General features: G+C 40.9%; 1 protein-coding gene and 1 long non-coding RNA gene across 3 annotated transcripts; one reads left to right on the top strand and one right to left on the bottom strand.

Moving 5' to 3' along the window:
• The first annotated feature begins 291 nt into the window (after positions 1–291).
• On the top strand, positions 292–15791 carry SFT2D2 (SFT2 domain containing 2). Its single transcript, XM_081002800.1, has 9 exons — positions 292–559; positions 3785–3871; positions 5231–5316; positions 5763–5844; positions 7784–7819; positions 7908–7966; positions 9145–9174; positions 10684–10742; positions 12392–15791. Exons 1-8 carry the CDS (start codon positions 497–499, stop codon positions 10721–10723), a joined length of 483 nt encoding a protein of 160 aa, XP_080858926.1. The 5' UTR covers positions 292–496; the 3' UTR covers positions 10724–10742; positions 12392–15791.
• LOC308475641 lies at positions 3887–23222 on the bottom strand. 2 transcript variants are annotated; one of them, XR_013985328.1, is made up of 4 exons: positions 23142–23222; positions 15956–16038; positions 11196–11243; positions 3887–4829 (listed from the first exon to the last, which is right to left on the bottom strand). It is a non-coding gene; the product is annotated as an uncharacterized lncRNA (long non-coding RNA). The 2 variants fall into 2 exon arrangements; XR_013985329.1 differs by lacking the exon at positions 3887–4829 and having other exon boundaries at positions 10761–11243.
• Positions 23223–24079: the final 857 nt, after the last annotated feature.

Genomic DNA, 24079 nt, shown 5'->3' with positions numbered 1-24079 from the left:
AGTCAAAAGCATTTTTACATATCTTTGGCTGGTTAACATTCTAAGGCCTTTTAAATGTGTTTGTGGGAAGGGAGGTCACTGGTTTTTGTTGCATGTATTTCGTGTTGTGAACCGCCCTGAGATCTTCGCGTGAGGGGCGGTATACAAATTTAGCAAATAACAGCCATCAGCATAGAGAAGAAGGAAAGGGGGGCGGGGGAAAGCTTGCTACTCTCTGGGGGAAAAACACACCGGCGCAACCCGCCTACTACTGGACATAAACTCTGTTGCCACAAAGAGGATCGGAGGCGTAGTCGAAAGAGCTCTGCAACGCGCAGGTGCGAGGAAGCACCCCTCCGACTACATATCCCAGGATGCACTGCTCCAGGCGCTGAGGGAAAGCTTGGCGAGCCCCGGCCTTCCTCGATTGCTGGGAGTTGTAGTCTCCGAAAGGCTTGGGCGGCGAAGTGGAGGCAGCCGCGTCGGGAAGTGGAGCTCGCGAGGGGCGACAAGTGTCATGGACAAGCTGAAGCGGGTTCTCAACGGGAAGGACGCCGAGGAGCCGGGGCCACTGGCGGAGGTAAACCCCGGGGGAGGGGGAAAGTGTGGGGTGAAGGAGGCTCTTTCCATGGCTTTGTCGCCCGGTCTGCCTCAGGCAGCTCCTTTCGCCGCCCCGGTTCCTTCTCCGCACCCCTAAGGCGCTTAGCCCCCCTCAGCAATTTCAGGGGAGCAGCTGAGGCCGTCGTTGTTGCTTGGCCTTTTGGGGCCCCTTCCGTTCCTCTCCTCTCCGCATCTTTCCTCAACTACCTGCTATTTCCCTCCCCCACCCCATAAAGGAAGGTCGCCTATAATCTTCCCCCGTGCCAGGGGGGCTTTCTGAGCCTTCGACTGCGCCGTGAGAGACCCTTCCTAGCGCCCAGCTCTCTCTCCCCTCTCTTGGCCAAAGTGCGTGTTGATGCTTCTCGTTTAATTGCTGCCTTCCTGCCCGCCCAGGTGTTTGGGATCTGACGTCACAAGCTCCAGGAAAAAAACCCCAGGATCCAAGCTCTCATCCTGTGTACAGTGTACACGCTAAGTACTGCTCAAAGCTCTCTTCGCCCCACTTCATTTGACCCGAGGGAGGGGGAAAAAATGCTGCCTCCCCTTTTGGTACTTACCTGTTGCTGAACTGGACTCGAACCCACACCTTGCTTGTAATTCAGCAGGTGCTGAATAGGTGCACAGAGTCCACCCAGGTTAAGGCGGTTCTAGAGAAATTAATTTGGCGTTTATGCATCCGACCAGAGAGTCATAAGTTGGTTTCGCCGGTTTGTCTTTCAACAGATCACTTGGCTTAAATGCATTTCTTTTGACATACTGAAGGAAGAGTGAAAAAGACAGGACAGACTGAATGGCTGCTTATCATGACAGCTATATATTTACTCTAGTATCACACCCAGGATGCCTCTGAATACCAGTTGCTAGAGAGCAGGAGCTGAAGAGTGCTAGTGTGTTAATATTGCACATCTGGTTGGCCACTGAGAGAACATGATCCTAGGCTACGGAAGGGCACTTCTTGTATTGTATTCTTTTGTGCTCAAGGGATGAAGGCCAAAGGGAAGCTGTGTCATAATTGTTTACTACTAACGGCACCCTGGGTAGAACTTGCAAAACGTAAGGAGATGGAAAGCGAAACACCACTGTCTCATGGTGTATCTTTGTGATGGTTTGTTATGTTCTAAAACTTAGCCTGCAAGCTTTAGTTGACCAATTAATGCAAATCAAATCAATACTGATTGGTGAAGCCCATAAGTAAAACCTGTTTTGGTTTTGCTGTGTAACTGTGATAGGGGGCTAGAAAGAAAATACTATGGACAGCATTTTCTTCCAACAAAGGTGCAGTTTCTTGCATAAATGGAAGTGCATTCTGCTAGTACAAAGTCAGCTCTGAATGCAACCCTTGGCATCAGCTGGTTCCCCAGAGTAATTCAACACAATAAATGTAGGCTTAATTGGGCGGGGGGGGGGGGGGCTTTTAGAATGGTGGGGTGAGGGGTGAAAAATTATTGGATCCTCTGTGGTTCTTCTCCTTGCCGCTACTTGTGCTGTTTACTCTAGCTTGGCAGATGTAGCATGATATTCTATTCCCAGTTTAACAGGACTAATCTTGCTGTAGGGAGATAGGCATACTTCTTGTGTGCTCTGTTTGGTAAACAGCTTGATGAATACTTACTTACCTTTTTTTTTTTTTTTTGGCCGGTGTTAGAGCATATCAAGAGTAAGGGAATCTTTTAAAATTCAAAGTGACTTTAAAAGTAATGTAAATGGTTAGAAAAGTGGGATAGTTGTACTGCATTTTATTTTATTTTTAAAGGGCATTGCATAAGTGCTTCAGGAGATCAGTAATACAAAGTTCACAAGATGAGGCTTATCATGTTTGTTTGTGGAGAGAGTTGTCATTATCACTAGTGATATACCTATGACACTTGCACAACTACAGTGCTATGCTGTAGTTTCAGCAGCAAGGAATTCACCTCTGAAAGGGGATTCTGAATGCCCTTGTTAATAAATACATTTGGGCTGGGAAAACACAACATCCCTGCAGGAAACCAGCAGCCTTGAAGTTTGCATCTGGAAGTATCTAAGTTAACATTGCTAAGAGACTTTGCTGCTAAGAGACTTTGCTCCATATCAGGTAGTCCTGGGTTTTCATCTCTGCTCTGCCATGAACTCACCAAGTGGCCTTAGGCAAGCCAGTCGCTCAGCCTCAGTCCTCATCTCCGTTTGCAATCTGACGGATAATAACACTCATGTAACTTACAGGGTTTTAGTAAGGATTGCAACTAGATAATTGAAGCTCTTTGAACACTTGAAAATGCTCTAGACATGTTGGGCACGATAATCTTTATTTATGTCCCAGGATGATCTTTGTTTAAATTTAGTTTGCTTTTCCCATCAATTTATTATCAAAATACAAGAATTTTGAACAAAATAATTTGTTGCAAAATATACAAATAAATTCAAATACAACAAAATATTTTGGAAACATAGGATCAGTTCCATTCTACTTTTTTTGTTTCCATGTTTTAGCTGCTTGGATTTCAGACAACTGCATATTAATTGACTGATGTTATATAGATTAAAAAACTAAATGGTTTTGCTATTCTTGGATTTTATAACAATGACTAAAATGATCTAAATCTGCTTTTATTACAGGAATGCCCTTGCTTACAAAATATTTATACTCCGATAGCTGATAGAAACTTGATAGTATTTTCTAAACTATATTATGTCATAAGAAGGAATTAGTAAAGTAGAATCAGACATAATACAACTATCTGAATACATTTGTTATAAAAGTTGGGGTTTTTTCTAGTATTTTCTTTTAAACGGAATCTTCTTTGGAGAAACTTGGCATGAAACTTTGACTATGCGAAGCAGTTGAAATGGATTCAATACACTCTTTGTTTTTAATATTAGAATAGAAATAATGCTAATGGCCAGGGAAATGTAGCTGCTTTCTGTGAACATGTGAAAGGAATAAGCTCAAAGTTGCCTTGAGTGATGATTAATAGAAGCTGTTGTCGAAGAAGAAGAAAATTGAATATTGCCTTATATTAACATTGAGGAAGTGATATCTGTTCATAGAATAGATAAGACGAGGCACTTTTCACAAAGATGTTAGAAGCATGTTTGTGAAGTTTCCTCGTGTAGCGAAGCTGCTGGAAGGAAATGAAAGCAACTGGCTGTATATTGATGCATGCCTTTTTAAAACCTTGACACTACAATTTTAATAAGTCTCTTTTAAAAAAAAAATTATTTCCAGGTGATTGATGCATCTTCCTTAAGCTGGAGTACGAGACTGAAAGGCTTTATAGCTTGTTTTGCTATTGGCGTTCTGTGTTCCATTCTGGTAAGAGCTTTCCTTCCCCACCTCATCAGCTTTTGTTGGATAAAGTTTGGATTTGTTGAATAATATCTCCCACAATGCAAGGCAACCATTTCCCCCCCCCCCCCCAGCTGCTCAGTATTGCACTCAGCTCCATCATTCCTGAAGGAATATAAAAGTTTTGACTCCATGAAGAGTAATCATGGTGACTGATCTATCCTCTTTTATTTTCACATCAGTTGAGATAGTGCAATCTTTTACATGCTTGCTGTGGAAAAAGTCCTACTGTAGATTTGTAGGGTTTACTCCAATGTAAATGTTCACGGGCGACACCAATTTTGTGCGGGCATACTTCCTCTTCTTTCTCCTGCAGCCCCTATGAGTTGTCCAAATTTTCTCTGGAGGGTTGAAGGACCTTCTGAGGAGGATTTTAGGGGTGCAAAAGAGGGAGAAATGCAAAGGGAAGTCCTACAAGTTGTACAAGCAGAAATCCATTTCACATCATTAGATGCCACCTTGTAAATTTTGCAACCTAAATGTAATTTGATGTGGAATATTGGTTGCAAGTTTTCTGCACTGTCATGAGAAGCCTGTTGTTCAGAGAGAAAATACAACCCAAACCATCATAAATTCTAAGACTGGAAAGACTAATAACAATAATCTCTCTAATATCCTTTGTGTAAATTTGACTGGTGTTTGATACTTTAGGGATACTTTCAAGCAACCAACAATAAGCCAGTGATTTGTTCTTTTTCATTCATAGTTGGGATATCAAATCCTTCTCCATAGGCAAGTCATAAACTTGTATTCAGTCATTGCCTTGGCTAACACACCTAACCTTCATGATACTGGGTACATGCAGCCAGCAGTTGTTGTTTTCCCAGTGTGGTGAGCCTGGCTTATTTATGTGTTCAGAATGCCAAGGACAGACTGATTGAATGCTGATTCAGTTGATTGTCTTACTCCCCACTATTGCAGGATACTAAAAACATACACAAAACAGTTACACATATATATATAGATGTGCATATATAAGTGTGTATGCGCAGTTTAAAACAATAGCACATACATCTGATTAATACGAAGCCACTACAGAAAGCAACTTGGGATCATGTTGCATGACTCCCAGCTTGATGAAATCTAAATTTGAAATATTATTGCTTTTAGATGAAATATTAAGAGGATTTTTCATGAAAGTAAAATAATAGTAACATATGCTATTTTTAAAATAGGCTTTGACAAAATAAAACTTAAGGCAACACATTTTATGTGATAATGGATGAGAGCAACCAAAATACTTATCTTCTCTACAGATAATTGTTTTCACAGACTTCTTTTCCTTACAGTGATGGTGTATGTTCCTTCTCTTGTCTGTCTTTCCAGGGTACTTGTCTGCTATGGGTTCCCAGGAAAGGGCTAATCTTGTTTGCAGTATTTTACACACTGGGGAATATCGCGTCTCTTGGAAGGTAATCTTCTTTTCCTTGAATTAGTAGGTTTGCTCAGAATATCAAATAGGTGAATGAACTAAACAGTTCATGCTTGAAATATATTATCTTTCTCCTTTTTCCATTTTACCATCAAAATATTTTACAAACGAAATGTTTTGATTGTATCCCTCTCAATTCTTATTCCCTGTCTCATGTTTATGATTGGGGTTCAGCGAAACAGTTTAACTCTGTTGGCATGGCTTCCGTATTGTTTTTAATACTATATGATTTTACTACTTGTTTTCCAATAGAGTGTTCCCTAATTTTCTCTTATGAGTTATACTATGTGATTATAGTATCTTTGAGGCTAAAGTATGGTCTGTTTATGATTCCTACAATACAGTAATGGTAGCAGTTTACGCTTGTATAATGTGCATTTGTGTGTTTTGCTTTTAGCAGATGGGTTAAATAATTTTTTCTTATAGCACTGTCTTTCTTATGGGACCGATGAATCAGTTGAAAAGAATGTTTGAACCCACTCGTTTGATAGCTACAGCTGTTATGCTTGTAAGTAACAAAACTTTTCTGTTTTAACTTGTATTTGAATTGAGAAGGCTATCAGTGTTAATGCTTTTTTTAAGGGAATTTGCTTAATTTTAAAATACAAGCAAATGTAGCATATAAAAGTACCTTGTGGTAAAATATCAGTAGTCAGAAAACAAGTCAGAAAACATAGTCAGAAAACAAGTGATGCAAAACAAAGGCGCAGAATTTCCAGCATGTGTTTCTTGTAAAATAATAATAAAAAATTGTAAGTTCAAGTCTCATGAACTGAAGGAGCAGTTAAGGGGGGTGTGGGGAACCTCAAGCCCTCTCTACCTGGCCCTCACAAGTCTCCCTAGGCCCCCCCCCAAAAAAAAAATTTTGCATTCCAAATTTTCTGTCTTGAACTCTGGTAATGTCTCATGGTCACCTGGCTGGATGATGGTGTGTGACTGTGTGTGGAAACTAGCCTACTGTAGAAAGCTAACATTTACATTCAGCATTCCATTCATTTTTGCCTCTGGCCTCACACACCACAGCTACATGGTCTTGGATTGAAGAAGGTTCCCCATGGTTTGTTAACTGTGCTAGGATTATTCTGTTGGTTCTTCTTAATATAGCTTATGTTGTAATGGGCATGTGGGCCTTTTCTAGTGCTTAATTATGTGCATTTATTTATAGGAAGGGTAATAAACAAATAAATGATTTGTATTCCCATATGTCCCCAGCACCTTGTACCTGGAGGGCTATTGTGTCTGTGTATATAATGATCCCATTTAGCTGTCATGACAAATGTGTATCTTTAGACTGCTCCTTCGGAACTGGACTGATGTTTCTTAGTTACGACTGCTACTATGTTTGAGATGGGGGCTTTGTCTTTTCTTTTATTTGTGCTGGGATAAGATACTGGAAATAGTTTGACAAATATATTGGACATATTCTTAGGGTTTTTATTGACCTCTGATTCATTGCAACTATATACAGTGGTACCTTGCAAAACGAATGCCTCTCAAGACGAAAACCTCGCAAGACGAAATAGTTTTTCGTTTTTTGAGTTGCTTCGCGAGACGAATTTCCCTATGGGCTTGCTTCGCAAGACGGAAACGTCTTGCAAGTTTGTTTCCTTTTTCTTAAAACCGTTACAGTAATACAGGGTACATTGCTTGAAGAAGTGCAGTTGCGACTTGACTTCGGGGAGCAACTCATAGTACGCGGTGTGGTAGCCTTTTTTGAGGTTTTTGAAGATTTTTTTGAAAAAATTGAAACCGTGCTTCGCAAGACGAAAAAACTCGCGGAACGAATTAATTTCGTCTTGTGAGGCACCACTGTAGTGTGGGGGTGTCCTTATGGGTACATAACCTCCTAATTAAGTGGAGTATGAGTATTTAATTAGGAAGTTCTGTACCGATAAGGACACCCCAACTTGATACACTTGGGGTGTCCTTATTGGTATATTGCTGAAACCAGGTCCTTTTGTCATGAGGTAGGGGCAAAAGTGTTGCCACAATTCCCTGGAAAATCCAAAATGCATAGGTCACTCATCTATTGCTGATCCTTGGGTTACTTTAAATTAGCTATAGTGTACTTCAGTACTATTGGGTCAGATGTGCAGACTGACAGTGCAATTCTATTCATGTCTGCTCAAAAGTAAGTTTCACTTCAGTTCAGTAGGACTTACTGTTGCTAATAATTAACTCAGTATAAGGCCTTCCAATATTTGTGTTCTCCAGGTGACTGATAAACATAAAAGATAAAATACAGTATGATAAAATAACAATAGCATAAAACATGCAGTCTGACAATTTCTAGCATAGAGATGAATTAAACCAGATGATTAAAAAGAAGAAAAATATTAGGATTGCAGCCTGGCACCGTACTCCAGTGCTGAAAGAAACAAAAAACCCTTGTTCAGTTACAGTTTTAATGTCTTGCTTATTTTAAGATTGTCTCTCCTCTCTTTTAGTTATGCCTCATATTAACTCTTTGTGCAGCTTTTTGGGTAAGTACTTGAATCTCCGATGCAACTATGCATATAAATTTAATGACATTTTCTTTGCTTGATTTATGATTATTCCTTCCTCTTTCAGTGGCACAATAAGGGACTTGCCCTCATCTTCTGCATTTTGCAGTTCTTCGCCTTAGCATGGTAAGTAATGCGCCCCCCCCTTTTTATGTCTTTTGGATTGTGAGCCTGAAGGCAAGGACTGTCTTCATTTTAAAAATATATATATAATATTTTAAATTTATACTGGTCTATCACCCCAACATTGTGAAGGCAGCCTGAGGTGTTGGGGAGCACACTAACTGAATGGAGATTTCAGAGCTGGCCCTTGCAGGAATCCACCTCAGAGCCTGGATGGGTCACCTGAGTGGGAGGAGGGTAACAGCAGAGGAAGGCTCCACCTTCCTGCTGGGGGGTGGTGACTTCTTCTCCCTCCTTGTCTTTCTCCCTGGCACTGTGGGAAGCTTTTTTGGCAGGTCTAATGAAACTGAGGCATGGTGAGGTTGTCCTAAGCAGAAATTGAGGCAGGCAGGGGGAAATGTGGTCCTGGGGAGGGAAAAACTGAAATAAAGAGGGGTGGGGGGATGCTGAGCACACTGAGTAGAACTGGCTATCCCCTAGTTTTAATATATGTACAGTGGTTTGAAAATTTTAGGTGCTTTAGAGATTATTATTATTATTATTTCATATTATTATTTATTAATAGCAATAGGTTTGCGTACATGTATAATAGGAGAGGTTTATTTCCTCATCCTCTCTGTCACATATCTTTATAAAAAGACTGCAATAATGGAGCCCAGTGTCCATAATAAATACATCACCTCCTAAATTTCCCTCAACCAATTGCTGTTTGGGATTCCATTTGGACAGGAAGTTTCTTACGAAAGTCTAGCTACCTTAAAGTAAGAGTCACCAAGGCCTGGCTGAACTATTGTCAACTTCTGTTGATCTTCCACATTTGGCCACTTTCCTCTTTCACAAGTGGTCTCCATGTGCGCAGATGTTGCTAACAATGAGAAAATTAGCTCCTGTTCTACCTTTCTCCTGGAAGGAGACTCTACTTCATGTGGAAAGGGTGGGAGAGGTGATGGAAACTGATCCTGACATGGATAGTTGAAAAACTAAACTGGAAAGCAAATGCTAGTTTTAATTTGTCAGTCACTTATCAAGCCACAATATGTGGTAGACTACCTTTGGCATGGGCCATGTGTTATGCAGACTTGCCATTGACACTCTGTGGGAGAGTGTGTGTGTGTGTGTGTGTGTGTGTGTGTATGTGCCTGTTCTTCCTAATACATGTGTTTGTCTTCTCTCTCTTCTAGGTACAGCATTTCCTTCATACCATATGCAAGGTAATCTTGACTTCCATTTGCTTCAGGAGCTACCCAGGTCATAAAACATAAAAGGGAAATTTCTTCTGTGATATGGATGGCTGGAAAAATCGATCTCCCTTTAATGCGTTCTTCTCTGTATTCTCGAGATTACTTGCTATGTGGAATGATTGAATAGAGGAGGTGAAATATTTCACTCGTAGGGTTGATATAGCGCTGCGTGATTGAAAATATAGAAAGCTCAGCACTCTTGTGAAATGTGTTTTATGATTAATAAATCCCAAACAAATATTTATCATTTAGATTGTTTATATAGTGCCATTACTGTACTTGAGAAAGTACAAGAGGGTAGGCTCCTGCCCTGAGGGCTTAAAATATATAATTTGATATAAAGAGACAACAGAGGAAGTGGAGGCAGGAGCAAATAAGGAAAGAATGTGTGGTTATTTCAGATACATATTTCACTTTGGTTACAGTAAAGCTTAGGGGCTAAGGAGTGGAACCATGTTTTCATGGAAAATGTTGGTTTTGTGGGAACAGAGAGTGGCAGCATTATATATTTTTGTTTGTGGCAAAACTACCCATAGATCTATGTTGAAAGTCTTTGTAACAATTTGCAGACAGGTAGCTATGTTAGTTTATTTCAAGAAAAAACAAAGTCTGGTGGTGCTTTAAAGATTTAAGGTTTTTTATTATGGCATATGCTTCATCAGGTGATGCCACAGAATTGTTGCTGAGTCCCTGCAGGCCACCCAAAACCTGTATACAGTGGTACCTTGGTTCTCAAACTTAATCCGTTCTGGGAGTCCGTTCGACTCCCAAAACTGTTCGAAAACCAAGGTGCGGCTTCTGATTGGCTGCAGGACATTCCTGCAGCCAATCGGAAGCTGCGTCAGACATTCAGCTTCCGAAAAACGTTTGCAAACTGGAACACTTGCTTCCAGGTTTGCGACGTTTGGGAGCCGATTTGTTTGACAACTAAGCCGTTTGGGAACCAAGGTACCACTGTATTGGCAGATAGTGCCATATACAGTTAGCGGGTTAACCACCACTGCTGAAAAGGGAAAAGATTAATGTAGAAGGTAGGGTTAAATGGCAGTGGAATGTAAAAGGTAAAAATGCATTATGAGACAGTTGAATTAGAGCTTGTGTATGCAATTTGACCCTTCACAGCAGCAGTGATTGGTGATAACAAAAAACACCTTAGCATTGTTGAGTGAAGTGGCCATATAATTAGAGCAGAACATTTGCAAAATGAGCATGGTGACCCTTCATACCTATAGTGGGACAGGAAACCATTGTCTCTATTCAGACTCGGATTAATAGAATTGAACTGCTTGAGAAGTTGCAATTCGGTAGAGAGGATGGCTTCTGTCCCACTACAGGTGTTAATTTACCCAGCAGTGCTAAGATGATTCTGTTTGTCAAAAATCACTGCTGCTGTGAAGGGTCATTGCTTATACATTTTAAATATTTGTGCGGCTTATTCAAATACTTAAGGGGACAGTGTATTTGTTTTTATTTTTGCAGGGATGCTGTGAAGAAGTGTGTCACTGTGTGTATCACATAACAGAGACGCAAATGACTTGGTAAGTATGGGGGGGGGGATATGTTGTGGTAAAATAGCTATATTCCCAGCTCCTTCTTTTTAATGCAGTAATCTCTGACTATACACTTAAGTAGCATACGTAAACATTGCTAGCTTTTTATTTTATTTTATTTGAAAAGGTGTATTTAAATCTAGATTTTCAAGATAGCTTACAAAAGAGAACCATAAAACAAATATAAACTGTCCTGTACACTGATGACTCAACTACATTTGTAAAGCGTTTTATATGTGTTATAACACTGTGACACCAGATGGTGCTGTGGAGGCCCATTTTTTGCCAACGGAATTTCCCTGTATGAAGTTTACAACGCATTTAACTGAATCTCTTCTTTGATATGTCTAGATTCAGCCTGTTAGTACTTGAGCTCCAGTCTTAAACAGTCTAACTCATTTGAGCTTGTTTCTGGATAAAGTGAGGCAGCTTAATGATTACCTATATTTGCTGAGATGTACCAAATTTTTGCTCTTTGCTGATGTCACACTGTAGAAAGAGAAATTAATTGTGAGATGGTCTTTTAGGTGCCCATATTGGGTTGTATCCTATGCTGCTGTTCTACTTGTACAACTTGAGCACTGGAACTTCCCCCTTCTCTCTTCTGCAGCCCACTGTACACCTTCAAAATCTGCTCCAGAAGTTGGTGGAGTGGGGTGTGTGTCTTATTTCCCATTGTTATGAGTAGGCATATATTTTGTCAATTTTAAAAGGCTTTTCTACATATTCGCTGTAGTCTGGAGATGTGCATAAACAGAACCCACAGTTTTGCTGGGACTGCAGATAAAGACCGGTCTGTCATGTAGAAGAGGCATAAGCACTTCTCTCTGTGTGCAGAAGCCTCTGCATACCTATAAAGCAGGGGTCAGCAAACTTTTTCAGCAGGGAGCCGGTCCACTGTCCCTCAGACCTTGTGGGGGGGCTGGACTATATTTTGAAAAAAAATGAACAAATTCCTATGCCCCACAAATAACCCAGAGATGCGTTTTAAATAAAAGCGCACATTCTGCTCATGTAACAACACCAGGCAGGCCCCACAAATAACCCAGAGATACATTTTAAATAAAAAGACATACAGTGGTGCCCCGCAAGACGAATGCCTCGCAAGACGAAAAACTCGCTAGACGAAAGAGTTTTCCGTTTTTTGAGTCGTTCCGCAAGACGAATTTCCCTATGGGCTTGCTTCGCAAGACGAAACGTCTTGCGGGTTCTTGCGAGTTTGTTTCCTTTTTCTTAAAGCCGCTAAGCCGTTAATAGCCGCTAAGCCGTTAATAGTTGCTAAGCCGCTAATAGCCGCTAATAGCCGTGCTTCGCAAGACGAAAAAACCACAAGACGAAGAGACTCGCGGAACGGATTAATTTCGTCTTGTGAGGCACCACTGTATTCTACTCATGTAAAAACACGCTCATTCCCAGACCATCGGCGGGCTGGATTTAGAAGGCAATTGGGCTTGATCCGGCCCCCAGGCCTTAGTTTGCCTACCCATGCTATAAAGTGTCTTACTATAATTTAACTTGTGCTTTGGGAAAGGAAAACAATATACAACCTGACTGATGTAAAGTTGTAAATGTTGTAAAGGCTTTTGACTGAGAGCTGTCATCATTATTTCAAAATATAATTCATTGCTTTTGTGCAGGCCAGCAAGATAAGCACCATCTCCTTACACTGAAATGTGACCTTGAGGACTAGAAGGTTTGCACAGTCATATGGCGTTTGCATCTGAACACACCTTCCTAGGGGCAAGGCTATTAATCTTGCTAAGTGAACCTGTGAATCACTGGACAAAGCTACAAAGTATTCTCCCAAGGGTAATGAGTTTTGTGATAAGAAGCCCAAAGAGCAACAAAACATTCCTTTCACTCGCTTAGCTAAGCCGTTGTGTGCATTTGGTGCAATATTGTCAACTTCAGATTTTGCTGTTTTGCTGGTGAAAATGATATTATGGTAATTGCAAAGTAGGTGGGATTTAAATTTACTAGTCACACATTCTTAATTTACAGGGTCCAAAGAACAGTTTACACATTGGCTACTGTGGCCTTATAGCAAAGAGATTGATTTTCAGAGTTCATTTCTTGGGTCCCAAAGTACTTTTTGTCTCCTACCATCGTATAAGGGAACTTAAGAGGAGCTGCCTTCTAATTGAACAGCAAGCATGATTCCTTATTGTAATATAACCGAGACATTGATTCATTGTCCAACCAGCAACAGAAGCAGCATGAGCAAATATACTAGTGGGAATCATAAAAGCAAGCAAGTGCCCTTCCATTTCTGCAAGCAGTTTACTGCCTACTTTTTATGGTCTCTGAAGTAACATCAAGACCTCTGCCTTAGTGCTAACATTGCCTCATGAATTATTTGCCACTCTTGCTGCTTCGGTTTTGCTAGATTCCCACCCACATCCATCTAAAATATGACTTTGTACAGCTCTCCCAACTGTGGAGAGGAGGAACATCTCGTGTTTTTCAACTTCCCTTTCCCCTATTTAATCTTGCTGTTTTGATTTCTGTTTACATTGTCTGCCTAGCTGATGATTGCTTTCAGTTGGAGGGGCTTGTGTCATGACATTCTGGCTTCCTAATAGGACATTATCATGTAATGATTGGAGCAAACACCTAGACATCGGGAATCTTTGCTGCATTACACTTTTTTTGAACTGGTGTCAATAGATTTTTTTGTCTCCATTTAAGAAGGAATGAAGGGTATTCTCCCCTCCAAAGAAATACTGTACAGTTATTCGAGAGTAATTTGTCCTTTTTTAATGCTATCCTAAAGCTTGTGTCTTAGAATTGTCAATAGAGCATTTTGGGAAACCTTGAAGCTGCAGGTGTTTGTTTGCAAAAGAAAAGAGCCACTGAACAAATTCTTTGCTGTAGTGGCTTTTGGGACTGACCGTCTTAATCTAGTATACCTCCTATTCTGCTTTCTCCCATCATTGGGCAGAGACTAGCACTTGTGTATCTGAGCACAGAAATTTCCTTGAACAACTCTGGAGTACCAGAATTCACCCTAATCTTGTCTAAAACTCTCTCTATAGCTTTTTCATAGGATATTATTGACTATTTATAACCTGGGTTTTTAGGAAGCTTAGTTGTACTGTGCAGCTTTGCCAAGCAAGCACATTTAGAGATTTGCAAAATTAGGTATTTATGAGGATTTTATATATTTTTTTAGATTCTAGAACTGCAGCTCTGATGTCAGTAAGCTATAAAAATGAAAGTCTGTGAATTTTCTTGGTTTGAGTAGTCTACCAATTTACAGTGCGCAAGTGGAAAATTGCAGCCTTGATTTATAAGTCATGTTGGCATAGGGCATTAACGAAAAGGCATAGGGTTGCCAGTCATACCCTAAGACAGCTATTGTTGCACAGAAGGCAGAATTTCATCTGGTGTGGCTTCTCTCATCACACCAGTGCAGTAAGCTAAGGAGCCAGGTAGAATTTTCTTAAAAGGGACAGGGATCCTTCAGCATCTGGGCTTGGTAGCTCAGTACTGGAGAAATACTTGCATAGGGAAGTCATTGCTGAGAAGTGGCAGGGGACAATTCTGCCCTTCATCTACTTTTCTCAGAGATTGGAGGGTCTGGTTTTTCTGTACAGGGGAGTCATAAATCCTATTGGGTCTTTTTAAAATACCAGCTCTTATCTTCTTACCAGCTTTTTTAGGCTGGAGACAGACAGTAGGTCTATTCCTCCTCCTCCCCAAAGTGTAGAAGGCAATGTGCACATCACAAGCTGGAACCTTTGTTTCACATTTTCCCCACGGTCACCTCTGGTAAAATGGTGCTTTTGCATTCTTTAAAATTCTCAAAACTTCCTTGATTTAGAAGGTCTTCACCCCCAATGGCAGATGCTGCACAATGGTAATGTAGGGTTTTCCCCCGGATGTTAAGTGCTATGCTAGTGTACTGCTGGAACTCACAAATTTTAAAAGAAGAACTTGAGCAGTTTTGTCAAGTTTCCTTGCTGTAGTAATAGGTTTACTTTATCGGGAGAAAGTTCATTTTTTCAGAAATCCATTTATTAAATTTGGATTATTAGTGCACTCGGTTTCAGTATGGAAAGGGGTAGGATCAGTAGTTGTATATTTAGCACATTGAGGCACATAAGCCCTCAATGCTGCATCTCTTCTAAAGCAGCTCCTTCTAAAATATTGCAATATTTAATTATGGAATGCATTTCAGATATTCGTACCGATACTTTCTAGTTGTAATTTTTCTATTTAAAATCTGTCTTTGAGTATCTTTCTAATATTGACACTGCTGCTGCATTTATATTAAAGATTTGGGTTTTTATTCAAATGTTAAAATCAATGTTATGATTTGAATATTTGTCATGATTTGAATATTGTTTTTTAACTAATTCAGTCCGGTTTTAAGTCACTTGATAACATTGGACGTAGTTAAAAATATTCAAATCATGACATTGATTTTTATTTACTGGGACCTTTGCTAAATGTGGATTATGGTGGTAAGACATAGCTGTCACTATCTTTGTACATTTTTATTTTCCAGGACTTTAAAATCATCTGTATACTGAATTTTAAATTTCTGCTATAGTTACCCTTTGTGTTCTGGCATAAAGCATTTTTTCACATTATGGAAATGATTTAGTTCCTTATTCTTCTTGTCCTAGATGTATATGGTCACTTTCTCAAATTAATCAGTAGCTTGTTCACACTTGTTACAACACTATTTTAGATGAACCCAGTCTTGGCCTTAACTACAAATATGTCAGTGTCATAGCTTAAGGCCTTTCAGCTACTAAATATAAGGTGGCTTCTTTAAGATGTACTTTTTTGGAAAACAAAAAAGTGCCTACTTGCACCATGCAATATGACTGCATTAATGGAGACTTTTGTAATAAGGTTTTGATTTTTTAAAAAGCTTGAATGGATGTTCCATTTTTGTACACTTTTCTTGTTGGCTTTTGTATTGTACCTTTTGTATATGCTGGTCTTTTTTCCTGCCTTAAGAAAAAAACTACTACTTTATACTACTCTTACTGCACTATCTCTTCTGTAATAAAGCTGGTTTCTCAACACATGTGTACATCATTTTTAAATAAAGTTAGCACTGCAAAACATTTCAAGAAAGCTGAAATTTGATACTGAAGCTATGGAGTAGTCTTTGAACAATGGATTAGATTTTAATAGTGTTGGCCATATACCATAATGGGAACAGGAAATTGTTTACAGTCTTTTACCTTGTAGTCAGTTCACTTTAAGCTTGCAGCCCCAGATAAGGGATGAATGAATCTCTGGGGCATGGGTGACCAGCAAGAGTGCCCTATCAGAAGATAGCAGAGATTGAGCTGGTGAATACTACTACTACTACTACTACTAATAATATAAATAAATAAATTTATAAAATTAATTATACCCTGCCCATCTGGTTGGGTTTTCCCAGCCACTCTGGGTGGCTTACAGCATACCTAAAAACATAATAAAAACATAAAGTGTTAAAAACCTCCCGATACAGGGCAACCTTCAGATGTCTTCTAAATTTATTGTTTATCTCCTTGACATCTGAAAGGAGGGTGCCACTACCGAGAAGGCCCTCTGCCAGATTAGGAGGTCCTTCAGGTATTTGGGTCCAAGTTGTCCACCTCTGAATTAACATAACACATGGGCAACCACCACAGCTCTCTCAGCAAAAAAGTAACATGTTGCTGGTAACCTTTGAGCAGTCTGGCCACTGTGTTCTGCACTAATTGTGGCTTCCACACCAGATACAAGGACAGCCTTCCATATGAAAGGTTCTTAATGAACATGGAATGGAAGATAATGTTTGCTTTCTTTCTTATTATTTCATGAAGCTTTTACCGTTTGATGTTTGTTTGGTTGTGGGTGGTGTTTTTTTTTTGGGGGGGGAGTTTAATTTTCGTTGGAAGCTTCCCAGGGTGGCTGAGGCAGCCCAGGCAGTTGATCGGGGTATAATAAATGAATTATTACTAGTTCAAATGACAGAAAGGTAAGAGAGTCCTGGCTGAAACCTTAGAGACTCACTTCCAGTCAGTGAAGTAGAGGCATGCCGATCTTGATGGACCAGTGGTCTGACTTGGTAAAAAAAAAAACAGCTTATTTTGGGTTATCACATGGTAAATGAGTGAACTTGTGTAATGTCATAATAGTGCACCTTTGGCATAAACATGCAGGAGTGGGACATCCTATCATCTGACATGCATAGAATGAAACCATAAAGGTTGCACAGCAAGTCAGATTGCCATAGTGAAACACCAATAATTTGCTTCCCTGTCTTTGCAATGCATTTGCCAAACTATTTGCCAGTAATACTGTAAATCCAAAGCATGGTGACATTTGATTTTAAAGAATATTACAAACAGGTACAGGCAACGGTCATCACTAATAAATGCTTTATACATTAACATCGCTTGTGCAGGTTTACCAGTGTGCACATTTGCCTAGACGCTGCTTGAGATTATTTCTTGACTTGCTGATTAAGCTCAGTCTAAAACTACCCTTTAGCTAATACAGTGGTACCTCAGGTTACATATGCTTCAGGTTACATACGCTTCAGGTTACAGATTCCGCTAACCCAGAAATAGTACCTCGGGTAAAGAACTTTGCTTCAGGATGAGAACAGTTCCCGGCGGCGGGAGGAGGCCCCATTAGCTAAAGTGGTTCTTCAGGTTAAGAACAGTTTCAGGTTAAGAACGGACCTCCAGAGCGAATTATGTACTTAACCCAAGGTACCACTGTACCTGCTCACATCATGCAAGGTTGGGGGGAAGATGGAAAGGTCTTTCCCCCTCCTTGTCTGATATTTGATAGTTGTTTTTTCCTACAGACTTTTATACTGCATGTAAAAAAAAGAGGAGACATTCTTGATCAAATGAAATCTGCAAGAAACAAGCTCATTCTTTCCATCTCCCAGACGTCCTGTTTGAATGCCGTCCCTTCCCTGTACGTTCAGTTCCAGAAGCCTGGGGAAACCAAATACCCACCCAGCCATGACATACAATGCCAAGTCATAATTACGAAGGACAAAACGACAGCTGCTTTGCTGGTGTTTTTAATCAGGGTTTGACACCATCGGAGATTATTGGACTTTTACGTGATTTAGGAAAGATTAGTCTTTTCTTTGCTTTTTGCAGGGATCAGTTCAGATAAAGGGCCAATTAACCGTGTTTCTAGTGGCTGAGAGAGGCAGACTGCAGGACTGGTACACATCAGCGCCTAATAGCTAAGGTGATAGTTGCTAATGGCAGAAGAAGAGGTCTCAATTTTCACAGAGTTCAGGGAAGCCAAGAGAAGTATGGTTGAGCAGTCAAACCACACACTACTTTTCCAAAGCATGGAAGGTTTCAGTCTTTGGCCAAATGATTGCTTTTCACCCACCCAGTACAGTCAAAACTCGGTTGTCGAACGTAATCCGTTCCAGAAGCCCGTTTGGCTTCCAAAATGTTCGACAACCTAGGCACGGCTTCCAATTGGTTGAAAGAGCTTCCTGCACTCAAGTGGAAGTCACGTCAGACATTCAGCTTCCAATAAACATTCACAAACCAGAGCATTTACTTCTGGGTTTTCAGCATTCGGGAGCCAAAACATTCCAAATGGAGTCGTTTGGGAACCAAGGTTTGACTGATCTATTGCACAATGGAAATCAGGTGTGGCAAGGCTAAATTATCTCCCTCAAGTACCATATTCAGATATATAATTGCAATAATTTATAGCTTATCATAAAATTGCCAAGAATTAACTATGCTAATTTAAATGAATCCGGCAATATTGATGTTGAATTTATCTTCCCTTATGAAGGTGAACTAAGCATCTTGAAAACTATGTTTTCTCCCATTTCTCAGCAGAGTATACTGAGTATACAGGAGAATATTCTGCAATTTCCACCCTGTTCCATTATGTTTTATTTAGCCAATAGTTTACTGAAGCGCTAACTGCTTCACTAATCACTGGCACCATGTGTTTTAACCAATGTTAATATGAGACAGTGCAGCTCTCAGCAGGAGCAATGATGTCATGATATGCATTGCAGGCTGTTTGGACTAGATCAGGGATGTCCAACCAGTAGATTGCGATCGACCGGTAGATCTCTGTGCAATCCTCCCTCAAAAAAGAGCTCAACAACTCTGGGCAATCCACCCACTGCACGCACACTCCTCCTCTCTCCAGTGACAATGGGTAGATAATTGCCAGTTTTTTTATACTGGGAGTAGATCGCAGTCTCTTGGGAGTTGGACATGTCTGGACTAGATGATCCTTGGGTTCCCCTCCACCTCTATATGATTCTATGACCTGCCAGAGTGCTTTTTGTTGTAAGCCTAGGAGAAAGGTCTAGCCTGCACATCATCCTTTTGTTATGTAGGCTACGCTTGACTCAGAGGGTGACTGGTCCAAGATTACTCAGTGAATTTAGTAACTGATCAGATACAAAGCCCAAGTCTCTCCAGCTCAATTTATATTTTTTAAAAAACTGAATTCAGTTAGAAATCAGCATTTGACACCCTCTCCAAAATCAAGGAATACAACATGATGGTGTGCAATGTTTACCTATAAAGCAAACATGCACTTCCCCAAACACACTTTCTCAAGAATGAACACTTACAATAATATTTTTACACTGGCCAGTAGATCCTTCAAAGTCTAGGATGGTATTCAACTAGAATTCAACTAGACCCACAGAAATCAATTAACATGACTAAGGTTCATTAATTTTAATAAGGACTGTTCTGAGTACAACTACCCTTAGTTAATGGACTATTCCACTTGTAAAGCAATCTACGTCAGTATTATGACGCATTATGAGAGTATTATGAGAGGGGAAAATGTTTTCCCTATCCCTTTTCTCCATACTGCTGACTACATGCAGTTTTATATGCTCCCATCATGTCCCTTCTTATCAACCCTTTTTCTCAACTAAAATGCCCTAGATATTTAAGCTGTTATTCAGGGGATTCAGACGATTTATCGCCAAACTGAGTTTTGTAAGCATGATGAATTTATAAGACCATCCCTTTGCAGTCTCCCAAGTGCAATCTGGGCAAGAAAAGCACTCTGAAATGGAACAAGTGGTTGCAGGGGTACCAACTTGAATAAAATATTGTGGGGGCCCTGGTAAGGCTGCCCCTCACATAATTGATCGCATGACGCAGTGCACACACACCATTTGAATGGGAATGCCCATCAACTTAGCAGGGGCCCAGCCCCCTCAAATATCTTATTGTGGGGGCTGAAGCCCCCACAGCCCCTAGGAGTGGGCTCCTATGAATGGTTGCATAAACTGGTTCTCGGCTTTGAGTGCTGGGTGTGAACAGAAAGTATTAGCATTCTTTTGAGAAAACTTAATCACACCCCTTCTCCTCACCCACCTTCATTTCATTCCCCAGAATTAGCTCCTTAATCTCAAATACAGGAAACCTGCACAAGTTATTTTCCAGTTTCAAGGAAGTATGGTCTGATGTTGAGCAGAGGATTTGCTGTTGAGAAATATATAACAGGTAAATGGCCAGATTTGTATATCCATCAAGTAATATCCCCACAGATTGCTGTTGAATGCTGTTACTTCTCCCATTTCTAGCAGGAATTTGCATCTGTACAGACCCACTTTCCATTCACTGTTTCAGTTGAGGCATTAAACCATTTTCATTAATGGAAATATAGTTCTTGAGCAGAATAATTAGACCCTCCTCAGAAAAGATAAAAGCTTGGTGATTTGAATGGAAGATTCTTCTTCAGAGGCAGCCAATTGCCTAATCAGGCTGTCTCCCACCTGACAGTCAGTAATTAGAAAATGGTTGTGTGTGCATGTTAAAACCTTAACACACAGGTGTCATCCTCCTGTTGGGACATAGTGGGGGGAAGAGCAAGTCTGTGGCAAAAGGCTGAGGTGAGCACATTTGTTCCACTGTGGCTAATTAATTGGTTTAGGTTCAGATCTGTGGGGTTGTTGTTGCTGCTTTTTTTTTTTAAGTCATCTGAGAAGTTTCTGACATTAAAGTCACCATGACTGATTTGGGCTGCAAGAAACATAGTGACTGCACTGTCTCCAGGCTGCTCAATGTGGTGGAGAACGAGCTCCAAGCTGGCAGAGACAAAGGAGACCCCACCGAAAAACAGCTCCAGGTTGTCTTAGAGGATGCTGCACTATGGCAGAGATTCAGAGAAGTTACTAATGAGATGATTGTCACGAAGAATGGCAGGTGAGTCTTATCTTCTGCTTAGAGGAAGCGAGGGGTGAAGAGAACTGTTTATGGGACAGCAGCTTAACTGTGCACTTAGTTTGCTCAACAACTCACAGGGGATTCTCCTGCGCAAGACCCACTGAATGGGAGTGAACGAGAGCAGGGAGTAGTAGCACTAATGCACAGCTCCCAGTTGTTTGAGTGGTACTTGGGCAGGATATTTTGCCAGTGGATTGTACCCAAATACTTCTTTGAACAAATGCTGGTCTTTCTTAATACATGAACAAACTTGCCCATTTACCCTTTTCCAGAATTCAGAGGTTGTTGAGAGCTGCTATTTCTGTAGATTTGGAGATGGAATATCTGAGTGATGTGTACATAGCTGATGGATCTTAATGAATAAGCAGAAAGTCGAAAGAACTAAAACATTCATCATCTTCCGGAATAGTATTTTCGTTAGCAGTACACAGTCTTATTGATTGAGTGATTGCATTTATATTCCATCTTTTCTCCAGGGAGCTCAAGATGGTGTTTGTGATTCTCCTTCTCCTCATTTAATCCCCACAATAATCCTGTGAGGTAGATTAGGCTGAGAAGCATGACTGGTCCAAGATTACCCAGTGAGCTTCATAGCTGAGAGGGGATCTGAACCCTGGGCAACTAGGTCCTAGTCTGACACTCTAACTCCCACCCTCAGAGATACAGAACTTTCTTGCAGAAAGATTGTAATTTACAAGGGCTCCATTGGATGTGATTTTCCTGCACAGATATCTATCTATATAACCTATGCATTCTACAACAAGTATGGCAAATGTACACAAATTACTTTATTTTAATTTGTACCCTGCTTTTCAGTTCACAACAGAACCCCCCAAAATAGACTTAACATCAAAATGCAAAGCCAGCCAAAAACACATTAATGAAATAAACATTAAAAAAAAAATGGCGACCCATTCAACATATGTGCACATTATGCAATTAGCGATGGGTTTTCATGACATCTAAATGGTCATGTGTGTTTTTCTCATATACGATGGGGCACACACAGGTCTGACATCATGGCAGAAAGAGCGCATGAATACCCAATCTGATTTTTGCCAAAATCCATCCAGAACTTTGTTAAAATATTGATTTACATTGTTCGTTGACAAAATGAACATGGTTAGAATCAGGGGGTTACACGGAATCTGTTCTCAACCCCCCAAATTGACAGTGCATTCCTAACCATACTTGTTCAGAACTTTGGGCTCAAAAGAGCGTCACTCCATAGAATATTATAGGATTGCTGCCTCAAATATATGTTTTCTAGTGAACCAGAACTGAACCTGAAAGTTGAAATCTCTCAGGGTCAACACAAAATATTGAGAAGCCCTAGATATTTTGCTGCTGAGGTAAAGGACAGTATGGGACACACATATTGGCTGCCTCTGCTTCACATGCAGGCTGCCTGAGGAGGCTACCTCATTCTACCTAATGTTAGGGCCAGCCTTGTTTGTTCCTTGAGGGTATAGTGCCTCTGAACACTTCGTTTTCATTTAACTATGATGGTTAATGTTCATGGATGATAGGTCTATCAAGGTTTTGTCTAACTGTCTTAGTGGTCAGTATGGGCTTAAAGGGTGAATGGACAGCAATGATAATAGCAAGTAGGGGCATTTGGGTATCTGAGAATATTGTGCCCAAGTGCCTCTCGGAACCTGGAACCAGCATTAAATAAATGCATCAGATGAACCATTTTGGTACTGAAATGTGCTTAAATGCAGTTGTTGTTGTTTGTAAGAGAGACGGAAAGGGAGCTTGGCAAGCAAATCCCTTCTCAGTTGTATTGATGATGTAGTGACATTTCTCTGATGAAAATAGGGATGTCCTATTCCATCCCCTCCAACATTTCTCTGGCGAAAATAGGAATGTCTCAAGGAAAAGCGGGACCTTCTGGGATCAAATCAGAAAATGGGGCAGCTTCTGTAAATCCAGGTCTGTCCCTGGAAAATCGGGACACTTGGAGGGTCTGGATGACTACTTGGGCTGTGCACACACCATACATTCAAAGCATATGACACCCCCCCCCCCCCCAAGAATCTTGAGAACTACGTAGCTACAATTCCCAGCATCCTTAGCAGGGAGAGGCCATGTGTTTTAAATGTGCTTTAAATAAAATTGTGTCTATGCAGTCTTGAATGGCTTTAAAAGGGGATTGGACAAATTCATGGAGAATAAAGTTATCAGTGTCTACCAGTCACGATGGTGGAGTATGACCTTCAGCATCAGACTAGGCATGTTTCTGAGTACTGGTTTCCGGGGGACTCACATCCTGCTTGCAGATTTCCTGTAGGCATCCAATTGGCCGCTATGAGAATAGGATGCTGAACAAAGGAGATTCAGAAGTGGGGTTCTTAACTCTTTATTAGAAACAGAAAATGTTGCCCTGGTCATAATGCATGCTAGCTTATGCAATCATGGCTGGCTGTTTTGGTGAAAGCACATTGTGATGTTAAAACGTGTTCTCCTTCATGGAGAGCACGTGTTGCGGTGGGGGCCGCCAGGACACTCCAAAGTTGGGGGCGGGCTAATTGATCGTTGGCCACTGATGCGATTGGGGCTTCCCTTGTTGTTGGGAAGAAGTTAATGTTGCCATTTGTTGATTGATAGCCAGAAATACTAAAACTCCTTGCACAAGGCTAGGGCTTCCTCTTTTCACCCGTGCATCGGATTGCCCGTCCCCCCCTCCCTAGAATTAGGGTTGTTCACTTTGACCTTGCTATGCCTGTCATGGGGTCGTCTGCTCTTGGGGCAGGGGCCCGGTGGGAATTTTGTCCATCTGGCTGATTGGCTGGGGCCATTGGGTTTTGCCTACTGCGTAGCAAATCGTCACAACTTGTAAGGCTGCGGTTAGGCATTAGTTTATGGTTTGGTTGGTTGAGGGGCATGGATTGGCTGTGCCTGCCCCTCTAATGCTGCTGCTGCAAGGGATTCCGTTAAAGGAATCAGGGGCTAACTATTGCTTGTCCACTCTGTCAAGGGGGCTTGGGCCATAGCAATGAGCTCCTGGTTGCATTTGGGGAGGGCTGAGGGCAGCTTCCCTGCTCCGTCGCTACCCCCAAGTGTATTCCCCTTTTCTGACTTTCGCATTGTGCGGAATGTCAGTCTGTCCCCCATGGTGGGGGCAGATAG

The sequence above is a fragment of the Podarcis pityusensis genome (genome assembly GCF_964106645.2).
Source record: "Podarcis pityusensis genome assembly, chromosome: 4".
NCBI classification, from domain to species: Eukaryota; Metazoa; Chordata; class Lepidosauria; order Squamata; family Lacertidae; genus Podarcis; species Podarcis pityusensis.
The sequence above is the reverse complement of the archived record's forward strand: the minus strand, read 5'-3'. Positions and strand labels throughout refer to the sequence as shown.

Bases quoted from the DNA above. Each gene is read 5' to 3' on its own strand.
- SFT2D2 (XM_081002800.1), top strand. From the start codon at position 497: ATGGACAAGCTGAAGCGGGTTCTCAACGGGAAGGACGCCGAGGAGCCG. The intron at 7,820-7,907 runs GTAAGTACTTGA...TTCCTCTTTCAG, and splicing joins CTCTTTGTGCAGCTTTTTGG to TGGCACAATAAGGGACTTGC. The intron at 7,967-9,144 runs GTAAGTAATGCG...TCTCTCTTCTAG, and splicing joins CAGTTCTTCGCCTTAGCATG to GTACAGCATTTCCTTCATAC.